The sequence below is a fragment of the Thalassophryne amazonica genome, chromosome 11 (genome assembly GCF_902500255.1).
Source record: "Thalassophryne amazonica chromosome 11, fThaAma1.1, whole genome shotgun sequence".
Lineage (NCBI taxonomy): Eukaryota > Metazoa > Chordata > Actinopteri > Batrachoidiformes > Batrachoididae > Thalassophryne > Thalassophryne amazonica.
The window spans coordinates 24,840,281-24,861,250 of NC_047113.1; the positions used below are offsets into that span (position 1 = coordinate 24,840,281).

The window sequence follows — 20,970 nt, forward strand, 5'->3', positions numbered from 1 at the left end:
TTTCTTTTTTTTTAACTGTTGAGTCATCACATCTGTAATCACTGTGCCTTGCTGATGTTGCCACTCTCAGGTCAGACTCACATGAGGGGAGATATGTCGTTAACTTTGTGAGGAAGAGCAAAATGTCAAATTCTGTACATATCAGAGGACCCACTGGCAAGGGTCCCAAAGAGCAGGCCTAAATTGATCCAAATGGCTTTCTGAGGGGAAATGAAGAGTGGTGCACTAGTGTGGTGGGAGACAAATTGGGAGTGATAATTGGATAAGATTGCATGCTCTGATAAGTACAGGAAGAATGCACAAACTTGTGACACTTGTAGCATTCTTCAAGGAATCCTGACAAGATAATGACTTGATTGCCAGCTGTGCCTTGAAGAATGCTTTTATATCTTCTACAGTCTCTTCAGAGATTATTTTATTCAGTGTTCAGCATTAGCCTCGCAGTGATAAGGCTACAGCTTAGGCTGCTCAGAGCTCATTGATATTGTAACTACAATCTCCCTATATCTGTCTGTCTCTCTATATTTCAGGAGACGGCACTGAAACCACCACACTATGGCACACTCTGTGGCACAGGTACAGCTCGCTCCCACAGGATTAAAATCAATCTCTAGCTCTCGCTACCTAAAGAGAGAAAAAGAGAGAAAAGAGAGAGAGAGAGAGAGAGAGAGAGAGAGAGAGAGAGGGGCAGAGGGAGGAAAGAAGAAAGACAAGAGCTGACTTTACTGTCTCGACAGCAGCCTCAAATCCCACCTCTTCATAAAACAGAGAGAAAAGATGAACTTGTAGCGAGGAGGGATTGAAAATAAATAAAAAAATAAGAGACACTTCATGTTGCTTGGCTTAAACTTGACAAAGCTCCTCCTGTGAATCTGTTGGAAATTTAAAATGCTTTATTGAGTCCTCTACTATTACTTACCTGTGTCAGCAAGGACCATTTCCTTCTTGAAAAATGTCCAACTACAGCACCCGTTCTGTATAATAGCAGTCAGTACACCTGTAAAGTATGTTTATATGTATCTATGTATATCTATCACAGAGTTGATGTTGTTTATATATTTATTGATTCAGTTTCTTCGCCTTTGTTGTGAAAGCTGCCCGGTGGCTGTTTTATTTTCTTACTTTTTGATTTTTTTTCTATGAGTTGATGTTGTAATGTATTTATGCTGCAACGTCTACCACCAGTAGGCTTACAATACTATTGAGCCCACATTGCGATCTACCTTTCCTATCCCACTTTGGATGGGATGGTGGCTATGAAACGTATGGACACACAACGCGACAACATTTTGAGCGCTTTACAACTAATCGTCACACCAGTATTACACTCCGACAAATGGTAGGACGAGTTTAATACTTTGAGATAAGCCACAATCACAAGGGACTGACTGCTGGGGTTATAATCAAAAGCCGTTTATGTAGGGCAGATTTGAAGTGCACGAAGCCTAACCTTTTCTCTGTCGCTTTGTCCTAAATCAGAAGTGATTTGACCTGGCAGATATGTATTAACATGACTCCAGATGGTAAAAGTAAAATAAAAATATGTAACAATTGTAATCCTCAGGCAGTCTTTAATATGAGTTGGTGGAATTACTTGAACTGTGCACGTATTTACACTAATTAAACACATTTCTTTTTTAGATGAAAAGTACAACAAGCACCAAAATGAAAAGATAATCCAGGAAATGAGTAACAAGAGCAATAAATTGACATTTGACAGAAAATCCACTTTGGTGCACTTTCAGTTTAAGCCTTGTTTCCGTGTCTTATTGCCTCAGTGTTTCTCTACATCTATAGAATAATTATGGTACGTCCTGGCTAGAGTGAATTCTACAGTATCACCAGTAAGTGGCTTGATGGGTTAGCAGCATTGTTGTTCAATAGTCCTGTTAATTGGTAAGCTAACTGACCGTTGCTTTGATAGCTAAGACTTAATAGGCACCTGCAGTACATAGCCATAGAATTAGAAACATTAAAATGGACATAGCCTGTGTATTCAATTGGAAATGTACAGTCATCCTGGATCATTGGCTGCTTCCTCACCAGACAGACGATGAAGTACACACACTATAACTCAATTAAATTTCTGGATAAAACAGCAGACATTTTTGATTTGGTTCCAGTCTTGATATGTCATGCTTCTGCAGACTTTGTCTATTTTAAAACTTTTAATTTTATGTGTGTTGCCTTCATGTGAGGCAGGTTGTTATTACTGAAGGACGTATATTCATGTAATTATGATATCAAATGTGTTCACTACTGCGTAGGAGCAACAGTATGAACTATACATAGCATCCTAGCACTGTGTAATGATTAGATTTGCCTGATCTTTCGGGGAAAAGAAAAAAAAAATAAGCCTCATAATTGGGGAAGGTTTTTTTGTCCTTGTAAGGGAGAGAAGACAACCTCACTTTTATTCAATGTGAATTAATATGCACCTTACATGATCTTTGTAAATGACTTTGAGTTGCCAGTGTGGACAAAAATGTAATTGTTTTTGTTTATGTATGTGTGTGCTTCTGAAATTTATTAAAGTCTTTTGCATTGTATTGCAGATTTCAATGACTCTGTAATTATTCACTGTAATGTTCTGTCTGGTTGCTGAGCAGAGTTAAGCCACCTGGACACTTGCACGAATTGGTCCCTGCACTGCCTTGCAATTCATCGTGTCAATGCAACCCACTTTTCTCCCACTTGATGCCACGCTATATAAAATAAAACAGTAATTTCGTAGCCATTGACACATTCACTGTCAGAACCTGGCTGATGAAAACATCTCTCATCGCTCGCAGAATCACAGAGGCTTTATCTACAGCTCCAGCATGTCTCGTGCGTGTCATGCAGTGGAGAACACATTTGGAATCATCTCAAAGGTAATTATTTATAATATATTGTAATGGATTAGTAAAACAGTTACATTTTTATTCCTTCTTATGAGTTATATAATGTATCTCTAAAATTATGTTATTATAGATGTAACATTTCATCATAATCATTCAGATGCACTGCAGCAATGAGACGCAATGGCACGCTGTAACACAGTGTTTTCGAATAGGTTGTGCAATTTTCAGAACTTCTTAAAAATTTAATGTGTGCCAGAAATTTTGAGCATTTCAAAGTTTTCTTTGTTCACTGCCACACAGCCTCGCACAGCTTACAATGAGTTTGCTCACTGGCATGCCAGATGCCAATGCGGGGATCAAATTTGTGCAAGTGCCAAGGCACCTTTATACTGCCACTGTCAAGGTGACCTATAGATGTGAGTGGACTGTCTCAAGTCCAGTCAAGTCAAGTCCTAAGGATGCACTGTTGCTGCTCATTGCCATGCACTGCTGTATCCACAACCCGGGTCATGGATGGCAACCATGCAGGCAGACAACCCATTCATTCCCACCTTCATGAAGCAAATCATGTATCTGCTGCAGCCAGGTGAAACGTAGGTGTCACTTTGGTTTTCTCCAGCCACTGGAGTCCTCCATATTGAGGCACCTCCATGCAGGATGATGCAGAGACAAATGTGTCACATGTCCAAAATGATGTAGCTGACACTTTCTTACAATGCAAGTGATACTTCCAAGAGTTTCACAAAGTAAACTCTTTGGCAGAAAGTAATTCTAGTGGTACCTGAGGATCCTCTGAAGAGACCTAGTATGACAGACATCTAATCATCATCTGAGGTCACTGCTTATCATCCATGTCTCACAACTATGCAGTAAGACAAGAACCACCAGGACCCAAAAGACTTTGTTCTCCTGCAAAGATATCAGCATCACCAAACACATATGTCCATCAATCTCATGAATCTGTGAGCTCTTCCCAGGACTCTATCAACCTCAAAAGCTAAGGACCCAGAGACACGAATGGCACTGATGAGATAAGTGAACACCTCTACAAGTTAAACACTTTTGCTACACAGATATACTTCTGATGACCAAATCCAGGAAGTCACTGAAAGCCTGGATCGTAGTTTTGATCCAGGACAATCACTAACCCAGACACTGTAATTCCTCACTCAGCTTTTAAAGGAGGTGTTATATTCACCTGAATAATCTGCACAAATTATTTGAGTCAAGCCTAAATTTCCACTGATCAAACCATTTTATACTGAATGAATGAATGAAAGAATGAATTAATGAATAAATGAATGACCTACTGATGACCTATTTCATGATTTAAGTAAATTATATCCCAAATGTCAGATATGCCATAGAACATGATAAAAATGAATAAAATGCTACTCTACCTGAAGTCAAAAGCTACTCCAAAAATAAACTGACACACAATACTGCACAAAAGTATGCAAATTTCATGTGTGTAAGATTTTTTAAAAATGAAAAAAAAAAAAAAAAAAAAAAAAAAAAAAATATATATATATATATATATATATATATATATATATATATTGTAAATAAATTTATATAAACATGACTGTTTTCAATCTTCAAAATTACAGTATGTTATGAGGCATACTGGTGGCTCAGGGTTTTAAAATGCTCACATCAACTACAAGATGTGGTCTGCACATGTGCACCCAAAGCAGATTCAATTTCTGCGCTGCACAATCAATGCTGGATGGCTTTGCCTGCTTTCTGACACTTGTTCACTGTTTCTAGCATGTATAAGCTCTAAAGGATATTCCTGAATAAATGAGTGGAGAAACACAATAAAAGCGCCTGTCCATTAGGTGTGAGGAGTCATTGCCACTTGATTTGTTCTTTTGGTCGCTACCCAAAACTCATGACCATAGGTAAGGATCAGATTAGGAAATCAAGAGCCTACCCTTCAGATTTGCCCCTTGCCAGAGAATGCAGAGAATGTGGACAGAACTCTGCTTTGGTCATATATCGTCAAAATCCTGAATTGCAGTTGACCCAATACTCCATCCTCTTGCAGCACCCCCTAAAATGATACCTCAAGGGAACCGCTTGTCACCCTATTCCAAGTCCACAAAACACACATAGACTGGTTGGGTATATTCCCAAGCCCCCTCTAATAGCCATATGAGAGTAAAGAGCTGGTCCACCTTTCCATGACCAGAATGGAACTTATTGGTCCTCCTGAATCTAAGGTTCAACTATCAATCTAAGTGTCCTCTGTAACACCCTGGTTTTCCCGGGGCAGATGAGAATTGTGATTCCTCTGTAACTAGAACAGACTCTTGGGGTGACATTGGGGTGAATGTGAGGCATTGATGTGTGAAGCGCTTTGAGCATCTGATGCAGATGGAAAAGCGCTATATAAATGCAGTCCATTTACTCTCCAGTCCCCTTTTTTTCAAGGTGAGAACGACGACTCCAAGTTGCCAAGCCAGAGGTGTTGTCGTTGACTTCCCTGCAACATTGTATAGACATGTAAGCCATGACAACCCAACAACCTCCAGAGACTTCAGCACCTAAGGTGACATTAAACTGCAGGTTACAATTTTAGGCTGAGAGCAGCATAACACTAATATACGAGGTCTGTTAGAAAAGTATCGGACCTTTTTATTTTTTGCAAAAACCTCATGGATTTGAATCACGTGTGCTCGCATGAGCAAACCTTGAACCTTCGTGCGCATGCGTGAACTTTTTCACGCCTGTCGATTGCATCGTACACTCTTAGAATGTTTTTACCATCTATAGTTAAGCAGCAGGACATCAGTCAAAAACCTGTGTCCTATACATACATGCATGTCTTTCTTTGGACACCATTAATTGGCTCCTAACAGCCACTTGAAAACTACTCCTGTCTGTGTTTCTCAGGAAAAGTGAGAACCAAAGAGTTTGGATATGCATCTCTCATTAGGAACAGTTTACAAATAAAAATTTTATGGAAATGCGGTAGGAGCGCATCCTTTGAAGTGCAGAGATGGAAAACAGGAGCTTTTTTTGGAACACATTTTTTTCCTAGTTTCTCTTCCATGAGAGCTGATAATGATCATTTGATAATGATAACCCCGCTATTATGATGTACAGTTGTGCACAAACAAGGGGGTTTTTTACACATCTGAGAGGAAGACTGACGCTGGAAGGTACAATGAACCGTCATTCTCGCATTGTTTTGTGCAGTGTTTGCGTGCATTTGATCCAAAAATAAGAACTTGAAAGGCATTAAACAATGGCAAGAGCAGAGACAACAGAAAATGTTTAATTGCTTATCAAAGTTCATATTTTAAAACTGGGAAAGAGCTAATCAGTTCCCTAGGGGAAAATGTCCTTGGTGATTTGAGAATATGTTGCACACTCAAGTAGAGCATCCTTGCATAGAGAGTGCATAAATGTCAGGCTACTATTAATAGATAAAAGTAAACCTGCTAAATGGCTCATCCTTACTTAAAAACTGGGGGAGGTTGGGTAGATTATAAGGTAGTTATAACTTTATAAGGGAGATAAATTATGATTTGATGTCCCATGTGCTTTGATGTCCCTTCTGCCCCTCAACACACACGCCCATACACATATACACACACCCCACACAGTCAGGTCCATATGTATTTGGGGAAGGTTTTTTTGTCCTTGTAAGGGAGAGAAGACAACCTCACTTTTATTCAATGTTCCCACGGTAGAGTTTAAATGAATCAAAGCAGTCCTTCTCAAATAGTGGGCCGCGGTGCAATGCCGGGGCGGGGGGGGGACATGCTTTTTTCCTGTACTAGAAAAAAAGTGTAATTGCACATCCACTACAGTAGGTGGCAGTGGCGCTCTCATTGTCACAGTGTGCGCAGGAAGTATTGAGGACTTCAGCATAATGGAACGCAGCTCTATGTAGGGTTTTTTCCGCACTACGGTGGAAGATGAGGAAAGACCACTGTGTCTTAAATGTTGGCAGTGGACAGCATGAAGCCAAATAAATAAAGGCATCGCTTAAAGAAATTACACCCCAATCACGCAGATAAGCTGCTTGAGTTTTTTTTTTTCAGTGAAAATGTGCCGAAAATTGCCAGAAATCATCCCGCTTTGTGAATGCTGCTTCAGTAAACCAGCGAGCACCGTTAGCATCATAGTACCATAGCAGAGGAGCTGAGCAAGTGCTGCAAAAATACAAAACTAATAAAAAATTAATAAAAATCACACAAAATAATCACAAAAAATCAGCACAGTTTTTTTTTTTTATTCTTTTTTGTTTTGTCTGTTTAAGTGTTTTATATATTGTGCTCCAGAGTAAGTGTTCTGGTCAATTTGAATTTATTATTATTTATTGATTTTATTTAATTTTGTTTTTGAGTTTCAAATGGCAGTCGGTCAAAAAAAAAAATCTTTATAGTTTAAGGATTTTTTTTGTTTGTTTGTTTTAATTTCAAGCAAAGTGATGCAATTTTTTTTCTGTTACAGACTAAAACAACAACGTTAATAAAGTTATTCTTTGCTGTAAGTTCATCTAAACGTCTTTCTTTTTTCTTCTTTAATGTTAATAAGGATACAATGTTACCCAGAGGTGTACTTATAACAATTTTATGGACAAATGATACTGTTTATAGTCACGACAAAGAGTGTTTTCTTGAGAAGCACTGAATCAAAGTAATCTTGCTTGTATTGTAGATTATTATGCTTAATCCAAGAGGTTTCATGAAAATATCTCACAAAACATTTTTAAACACAGACCCTCCATTTAGAGATATTCTTAATAGAAGTCTTAAATAATCACCTGAAGAATGGATCACCAAAGGATTTTCTTACAAGAAAACAGATCAAATCTGAGCCTCCCAGGTGTTTTCTAACAAAATGTTGGTGAAATTTTACATCTTAAAAAAAAAAAAAAAAGACCTTTTTAACTGGTGATGAAACAGGTTAAAGTTGCACTATACACCGTTTCTCCAATCATGGGCATAGATGGTCATGTGATGGTCTAGTGGTTAAGCATTGGGCTTGAGGAGGATCCTCGGTTCAAACCTCATCCAGACCGGAAAATCACTAAGGGCCCTTGGGTAAGGTCCTTAATCCCCTAGTTGCTCCCTGTGTGTAGTGAGCACCTTGCATGGCAGCACTCTGACATTGGTGTGTGAGTGTGTTCACATGAATGTGAGGCATAACTGTAAAACACTTTGAGCATCTGATGCAGAAGGAAGGAAGGAAAGAAAGAAGGAAAAGCGATATATTACTGCAGTCCTTTTACCATTGTGTGTCTTGGTGGCTTCCCTCACAAGTCTCTTTGGAAAATTATTCAGTTTCAAAGAACAGCCTACCCCAGAGAGATTTACCATACTGTTTATATCTGGTAGTAATTTATGTAAATGAAGTCCAAGACATACTGAGTGACTTAGAAATGTGGATGTATACATCTCTTGAATTTGCTTGAGAAAAATGGCTGTAAAAGTGATCTTAATCCTCATATTTAGAATTCTTTTAGTTTGAATTAAAGCTGAAATTTTCTTAAATGCTTCATTTGAACAACACTGTGGTGGTGCACAGACAACTGTCCACATATTTATAGGTCTGGCTGGAATTAGCTAAATAAACATTTTAAAATGAGCTACAAATAAATAATTCCACCAAAGCCACATCTGTTATGAGCCTCATAACATTTGCATTCAGATAAAGGAGGTAATTAGTCAACGTAAAATATGTCAGAGTGAAAACTTGAAAAACTTAAAAAGAAGAATTATAGTTGTTATAGAAGAATGTGTTTGTGTTCGTTTTGCAGCTTTTTTCAACATAAATGTAATGTTGGGGGTATTCTTGTCAGCTGGCGTGGGCTTCCAGTTTTTTTTTTTATCTTCCAGAAAATCAGTTCAAAGCTTGTCCTGTGGTTGTATTACAGCATGTCACTGAGAAAAAAAGTGTTTCCAGATTTTCTTTCCCGACATGTTGATTCATGATTTATGAGGATGCTGTACTCAATTTCACCTAACAGCCCTAGAAGGTCGTCATATGGCATAAGTTTGATTACATATAATGCAATGATATACTATCTGCAGATGGAACAAGACCTATGTACGGGCAGTGTTTCATTGTGCTGTGAGGCTGTCCAGGTGGTCTTCATTATACATTTTTTTTCATTATTTCGGCATACACAGTGAGGCAGAATTCTGAAATCCAAAACCACTACAACCACTGCAGCTGCCTAACACAGAATTATTTTTTAATAAGTCACACTTTGATTAAACTAAAAGGACAGACAATATGTGTCATCATTCAATCTCAGTCACTTTTTGCTGCCTTGAATGTGTAATTAGTTTAATCAATACAACACTGCAGGAGTCCATTCAGCCTTTCTCATAATTGTAACATAAAATGCCAACACATTCTTTATTTGAATGGATAATTCATGTGGAACGAAGCTATGGAGTTGCAACATCACCTTTTTCCTTCAACATTAAATTGTCTGCTGAGATCACAGTCATCTTTGTTCACATTAATAGAATGACATTTCAAGAAAAAAATTTACTGGTTTGTGATTTAGTGACTGGGTCAGGTCTGGGAGCATGTGCTGTTCCTGTACATTGTTGCATCCACTGTACTATGAAACCACCTTTGGTCCCAAATGGCAACCACCGAGACAGACAACCAATCTATACCGACCACTCAAAAGTAACCATGTGTCTGCTATAGCCAAGTGAAGCACAGGCATCCACTCAACCTTCTCCAGCTACCCGGGTCCTCAAAACTGAGGCACCAACTGGACATGCTGGATCATGCCCAGAAAAAAAAAATGTGCTAAATAGCTAAAATGTCATTGTGTATGATGACTAACAATGCAAGTGATACTCCTCATTACAGTCCCAAAGTAACCCTTCGTTTGACACAAAGTCATTCGAGCACCACCCAAGCATCCTCCAAAGATTTGTTTTTTTCAGTGATACAAGCAATGCTGTGGTTTGGTCATGAAAATTCAGTAAGGTATATCCTCAATATACATACCAATACTAAGGTAGAACTCTACTAGTGTATTCTAAGCAACACCTAAATATCTACAAAAGAAGAGTAGAGCCACTTAGGTGCCTGGTCTTGAGAACCAGGGATGGTAGGTTTAAAAGCTTTTTATCCCATGGGAACTCTCCCTACCCACCTAAGCGGTAGAGGTGGGCGATACCGGGAATTTTGGTTTTGATCCAATGCCAAGTAAATACAGGCCCAGTATTGCTGATATCGATACCAATACTGATACTTTTTCATATTTAAGCTTCATAGATCCAAAGGATCCAAAAGACCTAGGATAGATTTTTTGCCAAACATTGTACATGACAACAAAATACTTTCTTATCACAATCAACATTTTTGTTTAAAAAATATCACTCAACACAACTTAAAACAAAATCTCCTGAGGTAGAGGGCTGACAAACTACAATACAACAAAATTAACACACCAAAGCAAATACTATAAACAGTTTCAAATTTATTCTGTTTTTCAAGTTGAACAATACAATAAAATAACACAAAAAATAAGGAACTTCTTCCCTTCAGTGCACTTATATTGAGTATCAATCAATCAATCAATCAATCAATTTTTTTATATAGCGCCAAATCACAACAAACAGTTGCCCCAAGGCGCTTTATATTGTAAGGCAAGGCCATACAATAATTATGTAAAACCCCAACGGTCAAAACGACCCCCTGTGAGCAAGCACTTGGCTACAGTGGGAAGGAAAAACTCCCTTTTAACAGGAAGAAACCTCCAGCAGAACCAGGCTCAGGGAGGGGCAGTCTTCTGCTGGGACTGGTTGGGGCTGAGGGAGAGAACCAGGAAAAAGACATGCTGTGGAGGGGAGCAGAGATCGATCACTAATGATTAAATGCAGAGTGGTGCATACAGAGCAAAAAGAGAAAGAAATAGTGCATCATGGGAACCCCCCAGCAGTCTACGTCTATAGCAGCATAACTAAGGGATGGTTCAGGGTCACCTGATCCAGCCCTAACTATAAGCTTTAGCAAAAAGGAAAGTTTTAAGCCTAATCTTAAAAGTAGAGAGGGTGTCTGTCTCCCTGATCTGAATTGGGAGCTGGTTCCACAGGAGAGGAGCCTGAAAGCTGAAGGCTCTGCCTCCCATTCTACTCTTACAAACCCTAGGAACTACAAGTAAGCCTGCAGTCTGAGAGCGAAGCGCTCTATTGGGGTGATATGGTACTACGAGGTCCCTAAGATAAGATGGGACCTGATTATTCAAAACCTTATAAGTAAGAAGAAGAATTTTAAATTCTATTCTAGAATTAACAGGAAGCCAATGAAGAGAGGCCAATATGGGTGAGATATGCTCTCTCCTTCTAGTCCCCGTCAGTACTCTAGCTGCAGCATTTTGAATTAACTGAAGGCTTTTTAGGGAACTTTTAGGACAACCTGATAATAATGAATTACAATAGTCCAGCCTAGAGGAAATAAATGCATGAATTAGTTTTTCAGCATCACTCTGAGACAAGACCTTTCTGATTTTAGAGATATTGCGTAAATGCAAAAAAGCAGTCCTACATATTTGTTTAATATGCGCTTTGAATGACATATCCTGATCAAAAATGACTCCAAGATTTCTCACAGTATTACTAGAGGTCAGGGTAATGCCATCCAGAGTAAGGATCTGGTTAGACACCATGTTTCTAAGATTTGTGGGGCCAAGTACAATAACTTCAGTTTTATCTGAGTTTAAAAGCAGGAAATTAGAGGTCATCCATGTCTTTATGTCTGTAAGACAATCCTGCAGTTTAGCTAATTGGTGTGTGTCCTCTGGCTTCATGGATAGATAAAGCTGGGTATCATCTGCGTAACAATGAAAATTTAAGCAATACCGTCTAATAATACTGCCTAAGGGAAGCAATGTATAAAGTGAATAAAATTGGTCCGAGCACAGAACCTTGTGGAACTCCATAATTAACTTTAGTCTGTGAAGAAGATTCCCCATTTACATGAACAAATTGTAATCTATTAGACAAATATGATTCAAACCACCGCAGCGCAGTGCCTTTAATACCTATGGCATGCTCTAATCTCTGTAATAAAATTTTATGGTCAACAGTATCAAAAGCAGCACTGAGGTCTAACAGAACAAGCACAGAGATGAGTCCACTGTCCGAGGCCATAAGAAGATCATTTGTAACCTTCACTAATGCTGTTTCTGTACTATGATGAATTCTAAAACCTGACTGAAACTCTTCAAATAGACCATTCCTCTGCAGATGATCAGTTAGCTGTTTTACAACTACCCTTTCAAGAATTTTTGAGAGAAAAGGAAGGTTGGAGATTGGCCTATAATTAGCTAAGATAGCTGGGTCAAGTGATGGCTTTTTAAGTAATGGTTTAATTACTGCCACCTTAAAAGCCTGTGGTACATAGCCAACTAACAAAGATAGATTGATCATATTTAAGATCGAAGCATTAAATAATGGTAGGGCTTCCTTGAGCAGCCTGGTAGGAATGGGGTCTAATAAACATGTTGATGGTTTGGATGAAGTAACTAATGAAAATACCTCAGACAGAACAATCGGAGAGAAAGAGTCTAACCAAATACCGGCATCACTGAAAGCAGCCAAAGATAACGATACGTCTTTGGGATGGTTATGAGTAATTTTTTCTCTAATAGTTAAAATTTTGTTAGCAAAGAAAGTCATGAAGTCATTACTAGTTAAAGTTAATGGAATATTCAGCTCAATAGAGCTCTGACTCTTTGTCAGCCTGGCTACAGTGCTGAAAAGAAACCTGGGGTTGTTCTTATTTTCTTCAATTAGTGATGAGTAGAAAGATGTCCTAGCTTTACGGAGGGCTTTTTTATAGAGCAACAGACTCTTTTTCCAGGCTAAGTGAAGATCTTCTAAATTAGTGAGATGCCATTTCCTCTCCAACTTATGGGTTATCTGCTTTAAGCTACGAGTTTGTGAGTTATATCACGTAGTCAGGCAATTCTGATTTAAAGCTCTCTTTTTTAGAGGAGCTACAGCATCCAAAGTTGTCTTCAATGAGGATGTAAAACTATTGACGAGATACTCTATCTCACTTACAGAGTTTAGGTAGCTACTCTGCACTGTGTTGGTATATGGCATTAGAGAACATAAAGAAGGAATCATATTCTTAAACCTAGTTACAGCGCTTTCTGAAAGACTTCTAGTGTAATGAAACTTATTCCCCACTGCTGGGTAGTCCATCAGAGTAAATGTAAATGTTATTAAGAAATGATCAGACAGAAGGGAGTTTTCAGGGAATACTGTTAAGTCTTCTATTTCCATACCATAAGTCAGAACAAGATCTAAGATATGATTAAAGTGGTGGGTGGACTCATTTACTTTTTGAGCAAAGCCAATAGAGTCTAATAATAGATTAAATGCAGTGTTGAGGCTGTCATTCTCAGCATCTGTGTGGATGTTAAAATCGCCCACTATAATGATCTTATCTGAGCTAAGCACTAAGTCAGAGAAAAGGTCTGAAAATTCACAGAGAAACTCACAGTAACGACCAGGTGGATGATAGATAATAACAAATAAAACTGGTTTTTGGGACTTCCAATTTGGATGGACAAGACTAAGAGTCAAGCTTTGAAATGAATTAAAGCTCTGTCTGGGTTTTTGATTAATTAATAAGCTGGAATGGAAGATTGCTGCTAATCCTCCGCCCCGGCCCGTGCTACGAGCATTCTGACAGTTAGTGTGACTCGGGGGTGTTGACTCATTTAAACTAACATATTCATCCTGCTGTAACCAGGTTTCTGTAAGGCAGAATAAATCAATATGTTGATCAATTACAGGGACTTAGAAGAGAGAGACCTAATGTTTAATAGACCACATTTAACTGTTTTAGTCTGTGGTGCAGTTGAAGGTGCTATATTATTTTTTCTTTTTGAATTTTTATGCTTAAATAGATTTTTGCTGGTTATTGGTAGTCTGGGAGCAGGCACCGTCTCTACGGGGATGGGGTAATGAGGGGATGGCAGGGGGAGAGAAGCTGCAGAGAGGTATGTAAGACTACAACTCTGCTTCCTGGTCCCAACCCTGGATAGTCACGGTTTGGAGGATTTAAGAAAATTGGCCAGATTTCTAGAAATGAGAGCTGCTCCATCCAAAGTGGGATGGATGCCGTCTCTCCTAACAAGACCAGGTTTTCCCCAGAAGCTTTGCCAATTATCTATGAAGCCCACCTCATTTTTTGGACACCACTCAGACAGACAGCAATTCAAGGAGAACATGCGGCTAAACATGTCACTCCCGGTCTGATTGGGGAGGGGCCCAGAGAAAACTACAGAGTCCGACATTGTTTTTGCAAAGTTACACACCGATTTAATGTTAATTTTAGTGACCTCTGATTGGCGTAACCGGGTGTCATTACTGCCGACGTGAATTACAATCTTACCAAATTTACGCTTAGCCTTAGCCAGCAGTTTCAAATTTCCTTCAATGTCGCCTGCTCTGGCCCCCGGAAGACAATTGACTATGGTTGCTGGTGTCACTAATGTCACATTTCGCAAAACAGAGTCGCCAATAACCAGAGTTTGATCCTCGGCGGGTGTGTCGTCGAGTGGGGAAAAACGGTTAGAGATGTGAACGGGTTGGCGGTGTACACGGGGCTTCTGTTTAGGGCTACACTTCCTCCTCACAGTCACCCAGTCAGCCTGCTTTCCCGGCTGCTCGGGATCTGCCAGGGGGTAACTAACGGCGGCTAAGCTACCTTGGTCTGCACCGACTACAGGGGCCTGGCTAGCTGTAGAATTTTCCACGGTGCGGAGCCGAGTCTCCAATTCACCCAGCCTGGCCTCCAAAGCTACGAATAAGCTACACTTATTACAAGTACCGTTACTGCTAAAGGAGGCCGAGGAATAACTAAACATTTCACACCCAGAGCAGAAAAGTGCGGGAGAGACAGGAGAAGCCGCCATGCTAAATCGGCTAAGAGCTAGTAGCTACGCTAAGCTAGCGGATTCCTAAAAACACGCAAAGTGAATAATGTGTAAATAATTTAGAGGTGATTCAGCAGAAGGAGTGCTTTAGTTAAGGCACGTAAAGATTACACTGGGAAACAAATCGTAATCTAGATAACTAGATCAATCTAACTGCGCAGATTAAACAGCTAACAGATACAGAAAAACACCGCTGTGCTCCGGAACAGGAAGTGATACAATACCGCAGTGAGAGCCAACCACCAGTAGAGGCCAATCTTTTTACACGAGGATTGTTCAATATCAATACCAGCGTTGGTATCGATATTATCGATATTAGGATCGATCCGCCCACCTCTACTAAGCGGCTCAAGAATATGGACAGCATGTATATAAGTGATATTTACACAATCAAGGTAGTAAATAACATATACATGAAATATAGTTGCTACATAATATTATAGGAGTAAGCTACTAAAACCTAAATAATCATACAGAAGATTGTAGTGTACATGTACCTTGTCTGTAGATTTGTTGTAAAACTAAATTATAGCTAGTAGGCTAAGCTATAAATATGGTATTATTATAGAAACAGAAGCTATGATGTAATATGTTTTAGGTATCTATCTAAAGTTCACCCTGCTAGCTTAATATAGGAAGACAAAATCCATACTCTACATGTTTTCTAATGGAAACCCCAAACTTAGATACTATCTCTTGATATCTATGAAAGAACCCATAAACTGAAGAACCATTAAAAATCTACACCATGTAAATTAAAAATGTAAATCACAAAAGTAAGCTAACTATTGCTAGATGAGCTAGTGTTAATTTCGCCGTGCAATACGGTGGTTTGGTTGTGATTTTCTCTGTAGTCGTTAGAGGTGGGCGGATCGATCCTAATATCGATAATATCGATACCAACGCTGGTATTGATATTGAACGATCCTCGTGTAAAAAGGTCGATACTCAAGCTTTTTTTCTCTCCCGCACACACTGACTGCTGCGCACGCAGATTCATCAAAGTCTACTTTCTGTAAGAGCAGCGCTGCGCCGTGTCACACAACAAAGAGCAGCGCACCCTTGTATTGTGGTTTGTCAGCTCTTGACCTCAGGAGATTTTGTTTTAAGTTCCATTGAGTGATTTTTTTTTTTAAATGTTGATTGTGATAATAAAGTATTTTGTTGTCACATACAATGTTTGGCAAAATTCTATCCGAGGTCTTTTGGATCCTTTGGATCTATGAAGCTTAAATATGAAAAAAATATCGGTATCGGTATCTATATCAGTGATACTGGGCCTGTATTTACTTGGTATCGGATCAGTACCAAAATTCCCGATATAGCCCACCTCTAGTAGTTGTATCAGCTCTGATTGAAATGACTGTTTGATTAATAAATGTGTCTTGAATTTAATTGCCAGATCATTTTGCTTACGATTTGTAGACCTGGGTTTAATTCCCAGACAGTTTACTTGTCTGTGTCCTTTGACACAGTCCTAACCAGTTATAAAATGGGTACCACCTTTGACTGGGGAAGTAATCTGTCATGGGCTGTTGTCCTATCTATGGCTCCAGAACGTATATCGAGCTTTTTTCTACTTCTTGGATTTATTTGGCGGTGGGAGGGGAGGTAATTTTTCTGGCTTCCAAGTATGAAGTCTTCATTGCATGTGGCAGTGCAGGTCAGGTGGCTAAGCAGTAAGCCTCTTTAAGTTATGACATGCCGCCTCGGTGATCATGATTGTATGAGCAGGAGCTATTTATGCACGTCCTGTGCAGCGGTGCGGGAAACAAGGAGACGCCGTCTTTCTGATGCGTTCCACTCAAAGCGCCACTCGACACAATTGCTGCCAAATCTCTTCCAAACTGAATAATTCAATCATCCCGCATAGCCACGGTGGTCTTGCTACCTTTGTGTGCGCAACAATCAAATCAGAGTGGAAGCCCGCCGAGTGGTTCTTTCTGAGACACTGAGTAGCTCTACAGCCCGGAGATTGTTTTCTTTGAAAACAATTCTGTTGATTAAACGAGGTGTGACTGTGGAGCGGGGATCTGAGGAACATCGATTGCTTGTACGATTGTTTGTTCCTTGTTAAAAGTGTGATCTAAAACACAAGTTGCTGATGGAGTGCAAGGAGCATGCAGTTTGTGTGTTGGACAAGAAAAAAAAAAAAGCAGCTTCAGGAACACTTTGTCCAAAATAAAAGTAACCAAGTAGAGAAAAGTGGGATCTCCTTGTCCAGATTAATACCAGATCAAACTATTTCATAGTGTAGTTGTTGCAATGGCTTTGTCAGTGCTTGATTATTTTTTATGTTACAGTACGGATGAATACGCCTTACAAGCATTCTTTAGCATGCACCCGCCCTCCCCAGTTTTATAACTCCGCCTTTTTGAAGTAATCACATGTTTTCAACCTTCCTTTTAGAAAGCCCATGTAGATTTAACAGTAATCCACCCTGAACACAGGCAAATACACTAAAGCAGAGGCACAATCTCATTTGCTAAGGTTTGTTTTGCTGTGTTTATTTATTTATTTGTTTTGAATACAGAATGCATTAACTACCAGGTCACTGCTGCATCTACATTCTGCAGACATCTGCATCTAAGCCACAGTTGCAGCGGTGTACATTGAAATTTGTCCCTCATTTTACCTTCTTTGACGCATACGGCGGAAAACCTGTCCAGCAATCTATCATGCTGTTGGGGCTAATAAATGCAGTTTTTAATTCTAACCACGTTCCACTGTGGGTCATTGTTCAACAGCATGTGATGCTGTCACTGTGGTGGAAAGAAGTGGCTCAATTTGGAAGTGTAACTGAGGTAAATGAGTCTCTAATATAATGCAATAGGGTTATGTTAACATTCCTGCGGTGTGTGCTGCATAAACAGTGCTGCATCATGAAAAAAAGGAATAAAAATGGTTGTTGCATGTTTGCAAGCTGCAGCCAGACTGAAAGGCAACAATTTAAGGCATTGTCCAAGCAGGAGAACGTCTGTGGCCTCATTAATCCTGGTAATCCTGGAACTGAATTCTTGACTTGCCTTTGTAAAACAGATTGGGACATGATAAGGCGGTCGTCGCCTCCTTAGAATAGCTGATAATCTGGCTTGAACAGAGGACTCAGGGGGTATTTAGCCCGCCTTAACGTTTGCCCAAGCAGATGGCGCTGACAAGGGAAGGCACGGCATTAGCTTCCCACTGCCTCCCTCCCTGCATAGTCCACTTTAAAATACAAAAAAAAAAAAAAAAAAAAACAGTAAAATGATAATCAATGATGTTTATTTTGCTGCTTGACTTTTAAAGTACTTTCAGTCAGATTATAGGCTTTTATAGAGAATAATCGAGAGACTGCAGACAATTGCCTTTTTTTTCCATTCTCACCATATCCCCCCACAAATGCGTAAAGAAGGCGATTTAAGGATAGATGGCGACTGTTAATTCCTGATTAGTCCCTTTGCAGGCTTTGTTAAAATGAACTGGACAATGCGCTCATTACTAACATGTCAGACACACCATGGGATGATCCATGAGAAGACATACAGTACTATGAGCACAGAATTCTATTTGAGGGTAATTTTCCCAACAAAGAACAGTCAGTGTGCTGAGCACAAATGTAAGATCAGAAGAGGCATTGTAAGGAACCTTGCAGAAACCTTGCTTTATTGCACTGAAACTGCACAACACACTGACCTTCTCATGAAGCAAAACTGTTTCAAAAATATAGGGGTGAAGACATATTATTGCATTACTAAAACACACGTGCACACATACAGTGCTGTGAAAAAGTGTTTGCCCCCTTGACCCTTTACATATTAGATTTTTATTAGGACATCAAAAAACAAAACAAAAATTCAGGCCTTGTATGTTAGAATTTCCAATATCATGCTCTTTAAAATCACAGTGACAATAAATCTCTACAGTTTGATAAAATTAATTAAAAATCTAAAAGTCAAAATGATGGTGTGAATAAGTAAGTGCCCCCTTTAGTATAGCACATGTAAAGCATCACTTTTATATACTGTTTTCTTCGGACAGGTCAGGGGGATGGATACGTGAACATTCCCAAAACACTGACTATGTCTTGGACATTATTTACATGAATTATGAAGAAATACAAACACTATAGCACTCTATGGTAAATCTGTGTGGAGTAGATAGTTCTCAAAAAGTGAGTGACTGTATAAGCAGGTGAAGAGTGAGGAAAGCCACCAAGACACCAGGACATCCCTGAAGAAGTAGACCTCTGTGGCTGTGATTGAAGAGATTGTGCATAGTGCAAGTTTTGCATTTTGTATCACCACTCCTGCCTTCATCGTGGACTTGCACAGAGAATAATTTTCTTTCAACAAAACATCAAATCTGTGCTTGAATCTCCAGTGTGCCTTCTGGCAAATTGTAGCTGAACTTTCAAGTGCTTTTTTTTTCTTTCTTTTTTTATAGAAACCTTCTCTATACCACTTCATCATGAAGCTGTCTAGCCGGTGATGCAACACTCAAAACATGCACTTTACACAATCTCTTCAATCACAGCCACAGAGGTCTATAACTTCTTCAGGGTATTCATAAATAGTGTCTTGGTGGCTTTCCTCACTATTCACCTGCTTATACAGTCACTCAGTTTTTGAGAACTATCTGCTCCACACAGATTTACCATAGAGTGCTGTACTGTTTGTATTTCTGCATAATTCATGTAAATAATATCCAAGACATAGTCAGTGTCTTGGGAATGTTCATGTATCCATCCCCTGACTTGTCTGAAGAAAACTGTATATAAAAGTGATGCTTTACATGTGCTATACTAAAGGGGGCACCTACTTATTCACACCATCATTTTGGCTTTTAGATTTTTAATTAATTTTTATCAAACTGTAGCGATTTACTTTCACTGTGAGTTTAAAGAGCATGATTTTGGAAATTCTAATATACAAAGCCTGAATTTTTGCTTTGTTTTTTGATGTCCTAATAAAAATCTAACATGTAAAGGGTCAAGGGGGCTACTAGTACTGGTGGGCATGAAGATAGCAATGGATACAGCACTCTGACATTTGATCCTAATGACCTTGACCTTCACACAAGTAACTGACCTGTGGCAGACCTTGTCAGGGCAATTCTGGAATCCACTTAAACCCACTTAACTTATAAATAATAACAATACACTGGCTCAGCTTTAAAAATAGAGGGAACGTGATCCTTTCAGTATGGAGTTTGCATCTTCTCCCCACGTTCGTGTGGTCTCCCTCTGGGTGCTCTGGCTTTCTCCCACTTCCAAAGACAAGCAGGTTAGGTGAATTGGTGACTCTAAATTGACAGTAGATTTACATGAGAGCGTGAATGTGTTTGTCTAGATACGTGTCGACCCAGTGATAGACTGCCGGTGTCGCCGACCGAACGGTCCCCCCTAAAAATCTGTCTACCCTGCCTTCACTGCGCATGCATCATTTTGGAGCATCAACAGCAATTCACGGATTATCACCTCGTTTCTGCTTCAAACTGCACTCCAGTCATCATCAAACTCAGTGACAGACATCTGAAGCTTTTGTGCAACAGTCATTTCCACATAAATTTGGCATTATTTCATAATAAAAGACGGGGAAGCGATCAAAGCGCAAAGCAGCACCTCTGAGTCTGACGTGCTGCTGTGCCTACGTCATCAAGGTCAAAAGTCAAAGTGTCTTTATTTGTCTCCCGAAGGAGAAACTTGCCTTGGACAGAGGGGTCTGCAGCACAACAACACATCCGACACATACCACCCATGAATCAAAACAACCACATAATGGATCAAAATTAAAATACAAATACATTATCAATAAAACCATCTTAGTGCAAATTCCACAACACATTTCACATTTTTGTCATTTTGGAGCATCAGTAGCGACTCACCAGTTATCACCTCGTTTCTGCTTAACACTGACTTTAGAATGATTTGAGGTTTTAATTTGCAATCTGATGGTTAATAATCACATTATTCCCTTTGAGGTGGAGTGATAGGGAGGGGTGTTATTTCAGAAATGTTTGAACTCTAGACGTTTTTGCATAGAATATGGAAATATACATGGAATAAACCATTACAGTATAATTTTTGGGTCATTTGGTTCCAAAAACCCATATGGACGGAGCGTTAAGTAACGTGTGTGTCGTATATGTGCTGTTGACGTAGAAAACCATTCTGTTGCTTAGAATTAGTTCATTGTGGCCATGTCA

At 39.3% G+C, this 20,970-nt stretch overlaps 1 protein-coding gene across 3 annotated transcripts in view; it reads left to right on the forward strand.

Moving 5' to 3' along the window:
* pcdh11 (protocadherin 11) overlaps positions 1-20,970 on the forward strand; it is a 514,163-nt gene that overhangs the window by 65,807 nt on the left and 427,386 nt on the right. The window contains exon 5 of one of the 3 annotated variants that reach the window (XM_034180913.1): positions 531-2,554. The exons of the other annotated variants lie outside the window; for them this stretch is intronic. Within the exon in view, the coding sequence (XP_034036804.1) occupies positions 531-614 (84 nt within the window). The 3' untranslated portion in view covers positions 615-2,554. Of the gene's footprint in view, positions 1-530; positions 2,555-20,970 lie in introns of those variants that run through there. 3 annotated transcript variants of the gene reach the window in all.